Raw genomic sequence first — 12,464 nt, 5'->3', positions numbered from 1 at the left:
GAGAAATTCAAAATGCTGACTCTAGCGCAGGTACTTCTGGCGTTGAACAAATAGGATTGGATGGTGTCTGTCGACTTGCAGGATGCGTATTTTTATATCCCTATACTCAAGTCGCACAGGAAGTATCTCTGGTTTGTGGTGGGGTCGCAACACTACCGGTTTGCAGTCCTTCCGTTTGGTCTTACTTCAGCTCCTCGAGTCTTCACAAAGGTGATGGCAGTGGTGGCAGCAAGTCTCAGAAGGGAAGGGATATCGGTATTCCCTTACCTGGACGATTGGTTGATCAAAGCCAAGTCTCCAGAGCTTGTGTTGCGTCACTTGTGGATGACAACTCAGTTGTTGTTCAGGCTGGGTTTTTCGATTAATGTACCCAAATCTCACCTGGAGCCCTCTCAATGCCTCCTGTTCATAGGGACAGTACTGGACAGAACATTGATTCAGGCCTATCCTCCGCCGATCCAGGATATTCAGGCGTTGATTCCAATGTTTCAAAATGGTGCGGTTGTTCCAGTCCTCAAGGTCTTACGCCTGCTCAGTCTGTTTGCATCTTGCATTCTGTTGGTCACTCATGCACGTTGGCCCATAAGGGCTATCCAATGGTGCCTCCGCAGGCAGTGATTTCAACACAAAGGGGATGTCGAGGAGTCGATAACGATCTCCAGAGACGCTGCAGCAGATTTGCGATGGTGGGCTGTGAATGGCAACCTTTCACTGCCGCCGCCGGTGTCCATGGTCATGACGGATGCTTCCACTCTAGGGTGGGGAGCTCATCTGGGGAACCTGGAGATCAAGGGTGGTTGGTCTCCAGTGGAACAGACTTTTCATATCAATCTGTTGGAATTGCGGGCGATACGCTTGGCTCTCAAAGCCTTCCTCCCGTCCCTTCGCGGTCAGTCAGTTCAGGTCCTGACGGACAACACTACTGCGATGTGGTATATAAACAAGCAGGGAGGAGTAGGGTTGTATCTTCTCTGCAGAGAAGCTCTGCGTCTCTGGTCCTGGCTTCAGGATCATCGGATTTGCCTGATAGCAAATCATCTGGCCGGGGTGCTCAATGTGCGTGCGGACTCTGTCGGCTCCATTCGGCCGATCACGAGTGGCATCTCCATCCGGATCTGGTCCTGCACATCTTTCAGATGTGGGGTTCTCCGGTGGTAGATCTGTTTGCCACTCGGGAGAACGCGCACTGCCTGTCATTCGGCAGCCTCCAGTATCCGGTGCAAGGAGCTTTACTGGTCGCGTTTCAGATCTCTTGGTGCAACCAATTCCTTTACACGTTCCCCCCCCCCCCCCCCCCCCCCCCCCCCCCTATACCCTTGATTCCACAGGTTCTGAGGAAGATTCGCCAAGATCAGGCTCAGGTTATTTTAATGGCCCCGGATTGGCCAAGAAGGGTGTGGTACACGGATCTTCACCAACTATCGCCGTGCCCTCTGCTCCGTCTACCTCTCAGGGCAGACCTCCTCTCGCAGTCGCACGGGCAGGTTCTACACCCCCACCTCCAGAGCCTGCACCTTCATGCCTAGAGATTGAACGGGGCAACCTGAGGTCCTTTTCTCTTCCACCAGATGTAGTGGATGTTATTTTATCGGCCAGGCAACACTCCACTAAGACCATTTATGCCGGTAGGTGGGCAAAATTCGTGGCTTGGTGTGAAAAAAGGCAAATTGACCTTTTGAAGGCCCATCTTTCTGATATTTTATTATTTTCTTCGGACTTAGCAAAGAAGGGATGTGCAGTGGCTACAGTTAAGGGTTATTTAGCTGCTCTGTCAGCCTTTCTTTGCCTCCCGGATCAGCTCTCATTGTTAAAGCACCTATTGTAGTTAGGTTTCTTAAGGGTTTACTCAGTAAGTTTCCTCCCACTCCTTTTCATGTGCCTCAGTGGGACCTAAATCTTGTTTTAAACTTTTTTAATGGGGTCACCTTTTGAGCCCATGCACTCCTGCCCGTTAAGGTTTTTAGTCCTTAAGACAGTTTTTCTTGTTGATATAACCATGGCTAAGCGGGTTAGTGAGCTCCAAGCTCTTCCTGTTAAACCCCCCTTTACCTTGTTTTTCCCAGATTAAGTGGTGTTGAAAACCAGGGTGGCTTTCCTGCCAAAAGTTGTCACTCCTTTTCATATAGGGCAGACAATTACCCTTCCATCTTTCTATCCTCCACCTCACCCTTCGAAGGAGGAAGAGAGGCTTCACCGCTTGGACCCTAAAAGGTCGCTTAGTTTTTATACTGAAAGGACAAAGGACTTTCGTCTGGAAGATCAGCTGTTCGTGGGGTACGTTGGACAGAGGAAGGGCAGGGCAGTCCATAAAAGAACTTTCTCCAGGTGGGTTATCCTTTGTATCAAGATTTGCTATTCGTTGGCGAAAAAGGTTCCCCCTGAGGGTATCAGAGCCCACTCCACCAGGGCTAAGTCTGCTACTTCGGCCCTGGCAAGGGGGGTTCAGGTGGTGGATATTTGCAAGGCAGCAACTTGGGCGTCCCTCCAAACCTTTGCAAAGCATTACTGCTTGGACTCTGAGGTTCGGAGGGACGGCCGTTTTGCACGATCTGTTTTGCAGGATTTCTTGGTGTAATCAGACAGGCACCCACCACCGAGTGTGGTACTGCTTTGGGACTGTATTCATAAGGTGAGGACTCCGCAGGTAGTTTGTATCCATCAGAAGAACAAGTTACTTACCTTCGGTAACGCTTTTTCTGGTGGATACAATAGCTACCTGTGGATTCCTCACCGTCCCACCCGCCTCCCCGTTGACTCTCTGATTGCACTAGGATATGTAGTGTATAGGTTTATGCATATTTTGGTATTTTTTCCTGTATATATAAATAATGGTTTTGATTATGTTGTATCATGAATGCTTTATGTATATATGTATTTATTGGAGTTATTGTGGAGTCGGTTCTCACCTGTTCGCCTCAAAGGCACGTAAAAAATTGGTGAAACTGACGTCAACACGCCGGCGAGGACCTCTTATTGGCACAGTGACGTCAGACGGAGTCACGTGGAGCCGTGCAATTGTGACGTCTTTGTCGATGTGGAGAGCGGGGAAGAAGATTTTCCGCCGGATGCTGGCGCAAGGGTGAATTCATAAGGTGAGGAATCCACAGGTAGCTATTGTATCCACCAGAAAAAGCGTTACCGAAGGTAAGTAACTTGTTCTTCAGTGCCTGTATGTGCAGCCTGGCACTTGGTTGCAGTGTTTCTGAGTACGTGCAGCCGGTACTGCGCAAACCTGACAACATAGCAACGTTCAAGAGGGGCAGACGCCAATGTTATTTTTACCCAGAGAAAGTCTTCAATACACGAGGGCAGCCAAACTAGTCTTGTCAAGAATGGACGAGGAAGGGCTGGGGAAGCAAACTTATCTAGACAAACATGTTGCAAAAGCCAAGAAAAAAAAACATTTTCTGCGATTTGCATCATTACATGTGTATCCACTTCAGAGTAGAATTTGGGTCATTTGCGATCACTCCACTTAGCAGGGAGGGATCACAATGCCTGCTTTCTGCATCGCTGCACACAACCCACAGTCACAGAATCTGTCCAGGCACTAGCAATGGCAGTCTCCAGGGAGCCACCCTCCCGCCTCTACCTCCGTTTTGCCCCAGCCCTGCACGCACCGATCCTCAGAGATAGCCAGGGTGCTGCTTACAAGTTTTGGCGCATCCTGCATGCATGCACAAACCCGTGTGCTGATAGTTTCCTAACAGCCGAGCAAAAGAAGAGCCAACAGCCACACGCAAGGATTTTTAAAAATAAAAACAGCGCCTGTTGCTAATTAGAACACCAGCAATTCTAACGTGTGATGGGACCAGTAAGTAAAAAAGTAGTCTTAAAACAATAAATGAAAATGGCTGCTGCATATGTTTAACAGTAGTTGGGCGGTGCTCTCCGTGTGAGCTAAACCCCCGAAGAGGCATGACATTTGCATGCCCTTGACAAATGGGGAGAATGCAAAATGGAGTGACAATGGTGCCAGCAAATGAAAAGCTTATGGATGGCTGTAAGCCCATGAAGTAGATATAGCATGTTTGTTTGAGACCATCTAGAGCCGAGACATAAAAAGTGGCAGGATGAAATTCAGCAAGCTTCATATTCATGGTGCAGTGATACATAGTACAGGTAAGGAATAAAGCAATTCACATTGCCAGCAGTATAAAATGTTTTTCAGCACTGATGAGAGAGGTAATCAGCATTGGGAGAGGCTGTCACGTAGGTTCTGATTATGCTAATGAGGCTACTGGATTTGGGAGACAGGATCATTTGGATGATGGGTAATAAGTATGATTCCACACCACATGATGCTAATCTGGGTTCTCTGACTAACTAGCAGCACCTCATCTCTGGCCGAGATGACTGTGGCAACCAGGCGCATGACAAGAAGACTCCTCGGGAATCATGGTCGATCAGATTCCATCTCTTTCTCTCAGTTGCCGAAGAGTCTCATACAGGCAAAGACAACAGAGGCAGAATATGGTTCAATAAGGATTTATTGAAATAACTGCATCTTAGATAAAAAGGCAGGTATTGCAATAACTAGGATGATAAAACACAATAAAAGCAAACAAGTGGCTAACAGAGTAAAACACAAGAATAGTCCTACCATACTGTCACCAGGAGTGATGTATATGTTTCTCCTACCTTAAGTATGTCTGAGCACAGCGTAATAAACCTAATCTACCCTTCGGGTTCCCCCCCACCGAGGTACATCATCCCTCATACCTGGAGGAAGAAGCCTGTGGTCTAGAGAGACCTCGCCCCCATGTAGATCAGGGGTCCAGCCGTCTAGGCAGGTGGCTGCAGCGAAGCGGTCAACAATCAGCATGCAGTCGTGGTCATCTGGCTGGAATCTCCCTCTAACGTGTCTGGGACTAAGGGGTGTTTATATAAAAATAAAAAAATAGCTGACATTCTAAGAAATAGTCCCCACGTATGAGTGTGTGTTTTCTGTGAATGTTGGAGACATAGCATGCCACATTTGTCGGCAACCCTATCTGACTGTAGCCTTGAAGAAAGCACAAAGTGAAGTAAATGTCCTACTAAGAACGTAATGCTTTTCTAGGCGAAAATACAGTGAGATAAATAAAATAAAACAGCACCACAAATGTTGCTATTACTAGGAAAAGGCTGAATAAAATGTAACAGGGCTAAAGTGCACAGTGGCAGCCCTAGTCAATATAAAACAACGTGTCTAAAACACGGCTAAAATAGCTATACAACAAGGCTTTTTTCCAATATCAGGATTCAAGCCATGAATGCAGAACCTGTTCTTGTGTGCCAGGAATTCTTATCTATGCAATGCATGAGAAAGAGTAAAATGCCTCTATTATGGCCTTAAGCATTGGCTCATACCTATACCAAAACAGGGAAGTCTTCAGCTTTACAGATCTTCAGCTTTACAGATGGCACCTTTTCAGTAAACAAAGAATCTTCATAGAACGTATTTGTCCATGATACAGACGTGGCAGTGTGCCCACATTCTAAATTACATACATGTTCTTTACACATTAAAGGGGCACCGTGCAGTTCAATAACAGCATGATATTCAGAGTAGTGGGGGAGGCCTTGATCAGCCCATCTCAACTCTGGAGGTCTACATGCGCCAGGAGGGAGGGTGCCCTACTGCCCTGCTGGTACCGTTATGTCTCTACTAAACACTTGATGGTGTTTATGGCTTCAGTTTATTCTAAAAGCTTTGCCTGTTCAACGTTTTTAATGACCTTATTGACAAGTGTTGGTCTGTGGCTAGAAATCAGTTCTGGCTTTTACTGTTAATGGGTGTGCTATATGTCCATCATGGTAGGGATGCAAATACTTTTGAAGTTTTGTGACGAGTTTTTATGGAATTCCTTGCAAAGTAGTGTTCAGTAATTGATGTTGGAACCGATGATGGGTCCAGAGAATGTAACCTTTAAGCCTTAGGAAAAGCTGTCCATGATGATTTAAGATTATTACTGCATACGGGTGCTATGGTATTAACATACTGGTCCATGATCCAATTTCACTGCCCGTGATTTAACCTTATTTGAGAGTGTCATTCTTGAATTGCAGAACAGTGTGTTTTGAAAGGTCTGATCGTCTTATGTTTAGTGTGACAGGCCTGCAGCAACAATGGTTCTTTTTTCCAAGTATTTTTATTGTTTCCTAACAGGAGAAAGCATGGCAAATACAATTCACTATATTCAAAAAGGTAAAATAAAAAAACCAAATCATATGAGACACATCAGAGATATTCTTCTGTACAGCCAGGTTTTAACACGGTATCATACGTGGCATTCACAATCCCCATAGTTGCATGGTCCACATCTAATACGGCTCTCTGCAGGTGTAGCCTGGTCTTGGAGCTCATTAGATCATACGTGTCACCACAGTAAGTTCGGGTAGTCCAGGGACAAATGCACATCACATCATGCTAAACCAGGTGCCCTAGATCCTGGCGTGGTTCTTTGGGCAGCCTTTGACCTTGTAGGCAACAATTGTTCGTGATATTTTAAAGAATGAACCAAATGTATTTTGTAATTCCAGTTCAAGGTAAGTCTGAACACAACCTGTGTGTCATGATCATAGCTGCAGAACATGACAATTTGGTGTACAGGCTGCATACAGATGGTAAAAACTAGTGGCAACAAGCACACTCCTTCGTTGCCTTCACGGATAAAGTGCACCTTAACATTTCTCTGCTTTTAAAGAAGCGTATCATTGAAATTCCCCATGTTGACACCACCCCTCCACCCACCTCTTAGACAATAATATTAAATGGGCCAAGATATTAAAAGCAACCGTTTGATCAAGAAGCATCAAAATGTCAGCATATTCATGATAAAAGACTTCTAGAACAGAAGATGAGACATTAAGAAAAGCAGACGTGGAGCTGTTCCCCAGTTTTCAAGACCCTTCATACTTTTGAAGCTGTATGATGTCCTCTTTCTTAAGATATCTCAGTTGGAAAGATTTGTTTGAAGTGGGTTAGCAGCTCCTGCAGTCAGTAGAATTTACTGAAGATTTTTAGTCTGAGTCTTACCCAGGCTAGACTAAAAGAATTAAGTCTGCATGAAGAATACTGTTTATGACGCAAGCCGTCACTGACATGTTTGTTATTGCTTTCTTCGATCATCTTTGTTGGACTAGAGTCCACAGCACAACCTGTTATATTTGAAGTCCTAATTATGAATCTCATATTATCTAATGTATGTTACTGAAGTCCAAAGATGTGACGGAGTCATTATTAGACAGGACCCCTGAGTCATTTTGATCTAGAAGATTTGGCCCAACTGTGTTTCGCACAGTTTATTCTAAAATCTTGCATCCATGCATCAGCTTGGCCTACTGCTGTGATATCACTCAGTGGACCCTCTAATATTTATATTATTTTAAATAGAGGATTTTTTTTTAATCTGTAGGTATTTTGTGAGTGTAGAAGGCTTCCATAAGATTGAATAATAGGTGCTTTAAATTACTTGCAACTTTATTAGCCCACTAAGCAAGATCTCAGATTTTTTTTTTTTTTACAAGTGTGCTGGTAGTTGGACAACCACATCTTAAGCAGTTTAGCTTCAGAATACGATTCTTGCCACCTTTCTTAGAGCAAAATACTGGCCAGTTCATATTCTGAGATTATTGAAGGGTCGGGAGTGGTACTTGAGTAATGCTAGCGCGTCGGTCCTCAATAAGTAAACTTACAAGGTGATGCGTAGAGGTCGATGAACCTTTTGATTTGCATGGAATATCCTCGCTATGGTGTGACCAGTGTTCTCAGTGCTCAATGCACTGTCTCTCTAATCCGTCACTCGACAATGTATGGAACCCTCATCTAACCCAGATTAGCATCAGCATGTGGGACTTCATGCAAAACAATTTAGGAACAAGAATTTAGAAAACATCTGGCTAAGAATACTATTTAGACCGCGCAGTTGGTACCTAGAAAGAAAAGGCACAAAAATTCAATTCAGTCACATTGTCATATCCACCTATCCTCGGTATGGGTCAGCAACAGAGTCAGTCTTCATCCTGAGGTCATCAGTTGATCAGCCTCACATCAGGCTCTCAATCGGAGAGTATGAGCCCAATAACAGAATCTCGAATCACCTTTACGGTCTTGCAGTCTCGCTCCCCTAGCATCTGATCTCTCTTCCCTCTGTCAAGTTGTTATATCAAAGTCACCCAGACTATCCCCCAATTTCCAGTTGGTCAATTAATCGTACGTTATTACCCTATCCAATAGAGTCTGTAAATCAAATCTATGAATTCTAATATTTCACAGTTCACATGTCGCTGATTCATCCGCCTTATGATCGTCTCACCATCCGGCTCATTAGGTATAAAAAATGTTGCATCTTCTTCTCCAGTCAGTGTCTTCATTGTTCGGGTCCTGAGAAAGTACATCTAGCATACATTACACACTTTTCGATACAATTCTAGAGAGATCATCTCCTGTCCATCGGTTCTCACAAAAAGCTTCAGTTAAGCATTTTATTAAAACAATGAGCAGTTCACGGTTAGTTCATTTTGTCAGCATTCCCATTGAACGTTAAGAAATACAGCTTCTGCATGAGGCCTGGCAAGACTAGGCCAAGACACTCGCTAAGTTAAGGCCTACAATTATTGGAAAACATGGGTTCTACCTCTCAGTATGGCATATTACTACATTAATCTAATACATTCTCAATGTTTCAGGTATGTTAATCATTCATTTAGTACATTTCGTGATTACTTGTGGCCATTCTCCGAGGTCACAATTTCAAACGTGCACATTATTTATTTTTTACGTTATTAATTTTCTACTAAATTCATGATTCAAAATACATGAACATTCACTTATAATGTCAAATTAAGACATTTGCGTTAACAGTAACATGTTCTTTATTCTTTTGTTCCTAAAAAAAAAACCAGCAATTCTGCATTCTCTTACTTTGAAAATGATTTAGGAGTTGCTCATGAAGTGATTTCCTCTTCAATGTTTTGTTTTGAGTTTATATTTTACCGAGGAAAAAAATACTGGCCTTACCCATTTTTTGCACTCTAACTTTTCTCTCATTGTAGCTTTTTAGCAGTGTTTGCCTGTCTCTGGTTGAGGGAAAGAGTCAGTGAATGTGGTTGGCTTCTTTTCTGTGGCTAATGGAACCTGCTGTTACGTACCTCAAAAAGGGGATCATGTCGAATGGGTTATTCCTAGGACCATACTCAAGTAACAGGGCAGAGATTGTCACACGCCTGCATACTTGGGCATATGTAGTGAAACGTGTAGTGAGGGGCGCCTATACCTCCGACTAAACCATGGATTGTAGCTCTGCTTTTCTCCCCCTCTTTTTCAGGATTTCCAAGCAGGCGCAGGACATCTCATCCTTGACCAAGAGGTACCAGGATCAAAAGGCATACGTGGAGGAGCTTGAACAACAGCATCAGTTCCTGCAGGATGAGCACAGTGTTCTGCAGCTCACTTACTTGGCAATGGACGAGAGGCTGCAGAGGACTCAGGGCGAGAACAAGCAGCTTTTAGCACGTTGGATGGAAGAGAAGGCCATGGAAGCTGATCGTCTCAACCGCCACAATGAGCAAGAGGAAAAGTAAGGGCCCTTAGCTGGAAATGGGTGGATGAGAGCACCGATGCCAAGACAGAGAGGAAGGGGCTCATGCAACCAAAGGGAGGGCAGTTGACCATACTCTCCAGGGTCAAAACAGGGAGCACCACAGGAGCATGCCAAAGGAATTGGGAGAGTCATATAGCTATGAGGGAGGCTGAAAGTCATATTCACGTGCTAGAGCCGGGCAGCTATCTACCCAGACTGAAAAGGCAGTGAGCAGCTTTCTATAGTGAGAAGTAGAGAAAAGTGCACCCAAAGGTCACACTGGGAACCTCACAACCAAGTAGACAGGCACCTACTTGACGCAGAAAGAGAGAGCTAGGTCCTGTTCACCCTATGCGAAAGATGGGGGAGGAAATGGTGTTGCTTGCCCAAAGGACATCAGATACCCTGGAATTCAGGTGAAGCCTCACACCCAGGAAAGATGCAAGGACCAATGCATCAAAGCCACGGATATGCACAAGGGGTATATGCATGGCTCTATGCACTCTAGGGAAGAGGCAGGGAGCTGTCTAGCCATGAGATAGGGAATTTTACATCCAAGGGTACAGGCATAAAGTTCAGCACCAAAAGTAAAATGTGGAGAGCCACACACCAAGCTATGGCAGGAAGGCATGCACCCAACGATGCCAGGAGCGTCACACTCCTAGGGAGTAAACAGCATTCAGGGGAAGGCAAGGATTGGCACATCCTGGGTGTAGAGGTGGGGACATTTGCATCCAAGTTATACCACAGGGGAGTGTCATACCTACGAGGGAAACATAGGGCAAGGAGGCCTAGCAGGGAATTGTACACATAAGTAGTATAAGGAAAATGCTTCCAGACCTAGAGAAAGAGGCAGAAAGCTTCACACCCAAGGTGTAGAGGCAAGGTTTCATAAACAAGAGGAAGAGTTAAAGACCTGCACCCACAAAAGGGATAAGGAGTCCATCCAGAACATTATGAGGATGATTGCAGGTAGTGGTGTTTGGGAGAAAAAGGGTCCGGGTGCAGCTTGGTCATGTAAATAGGATGGGGTGAGAGATGTGTTCCCACTATCAAAAGGACGAACGAGCTGAATTAGTAGAGGGGCCTAATTTCTTGCCCAGAGTATGAAAAGGCAGGAAGTCTCAACACAAGGGAAAGGTCAGCTAGCTGTTGCACCCATAGAGGTGCATTCAGAAGGCAGAAACAGAAACCCCAAATACTGGAGAAGTACTAATTGCCATCCATGCAATGCCTGATTCATATGGACGTGGAGGGGCATCCAAAAGTAGAGATCTATACATTGCGAGAGAGTGGTAGAGACTCCTCTGCCTGTACAAGAAGAGGAAAAGAGGTGTAACTGCTTCACGTCCTCCTAACCAAAACATGTCAACACTAAGGTATGTCGGTGAAGCCAAACAGATACTATCAATTTGGCCATATTTGGATTCAACCAAATTGACAGTATCTGTTTCGCTCCACTATCGTACCTTAGCTTTCGCAGGGATCCTGTACCCACATGGAAGGCAGAGAACTACGCTGTTATGCTACTCACAAAATTAAACCTGATTGCGTTCATTTTTATTTATTTACGAATCTTGTAACACATACCTCATAAATCAGACTTGCTCCTGGTGCAGACTAGGCATAAAGGAAAAAAGTCCTCATATCTATTTGCAAATAAGTACTTTATGAACCTGTCTCAAAGCCAGTAAGGTCGGAGTGTTCCAATATGAAGGGAAAGGTGATATAGACATTTATGGAACCACCTTTAGGAAGCTTCAGTCTTCATTCTTAAAACTATAGAAGTGGGAACAGTTTGAAAGCTGTAGTTAGAGGACCAATGTGTGGGAGAGCTTTGCTACATGGCCAATGGGGTATGAGCTAAGCCAAGCCTTTATGAGGGAGAGGAACAACTTTAAACCTGATCATGACACCACCATGTGGCCAGCAGAGGCTTCTGTGTAAAGAGCAAATTGCATCCAGTGTATAAAGTATTTTTGTAAGTTTTCGAACATTATTTTGAATACTCTTTAAGCAGTGGTGTTACTCCATAGTGACACTTTTGATTGCCACAGACCGATGTATTACCTTTGCTTCCTAAATCACGCTGCAGCTGTGTGCATATCGCATAACTTGGTCCATTAATTATTGGTCAGTGGTTGTCCTACGCTGCCCAAATCAAGCTGTAGCTGTTTTCTTTTTTTGTATTTCTTTTTGTGTGCTAGTCAAAATCACTTTATTCGATTTGAACAATGCAAATCATAAAAGTACACGAAAACATACAATTCATTAAGACATAACGAAGCAAACATGTTAAAATAAAACACGGAAAAACATAACATCTCAATGACTTGAATTTAAAACGCCACATAAAAACATACTTTTGGGATGGACATGAATTGCAAGTATAACAACGCTGGACACACTTAAAAATTAATTGGCGGCAAAAGCGGGCGGATAAAGTTATGTTGCAGTGCATTATATTTAGGACAGATAAAAACAATATGCAAAATATCTGAAATAGAGACTAAATCACAAGTATGCACAGGAAACTCAGAAGTCTTGTGCCATCCTAACATAAGGTGAGGGTACAGATTCAGTCTGAAGTAGGTCAAAAGTCTTCTATGAAGACATTACGTATCTAAGGTCAGATAAAATGAATGCTGCTCCTAGATTTGACCATATAATAACGGGTCAGAGAAATCTTAACGCAAGGGCTTACCTTTTCGCATGAGCCTTGGTAAAAAAAAAAAAAAGCATGTTTGACCCACAAGATGTCCGCTTTATTAATACAATCTAGATTAAAAATTAATTTGGGTCTACCAAGGTCAGTCAAAGTGTGCATAATATAATACAACCAAGGTATACAATTCCAGCGTTCCAGACCCATACAATTCCTTAAAATATTTATATTGA

General features: G+C 43.9%; 1 protein-coding gene across 4 annotated transcripts in view; it reads left to right on the top strand.

Annotated features, from left to right (window-relative positions):
- Positions 1-12,464, top strand: part of LOC138265769 (autophagy-related protein 16-like) — a 52,179-nt gene that overhangs the window by 21,773 nt on the left and 17,942 nt on the right. For all 4 annotated transcript variants that reach the window (XM_069213786.1, XM_069213787.1, XM_069213788.1 and 1 more), the window contains exon 5: positions 9,312-9,563. In XM_069213786.1, coding sequence (XP_069069887.1) covers positions 9,312-9,563 — 252 coding nt within the window. The remainder of the gene's footprint in view (positions 1-9,311; positions 9,564-12,464) is intronic.

Source organism: Pleurodeles waltl, chromosome 11 (genome assembly GCF_031143425.1).
Source record: "Pleurodeles waltl isolate 20211129_DDA chromosome 11, aPleWal1.hap1.20221129, whole genome shotgun sequence".
In the NCBI taxonomy this organism is placed as follows: domain Eukaryota; kingdom Metazoa; phylum Chordata; class Amphibia; order Caudata; family Salamandridae; genus Pleurodeles; species Pleurodeles waltl.
This window is presented reverse-complemented; position numbering and strand designations above follow the sequence as displayed.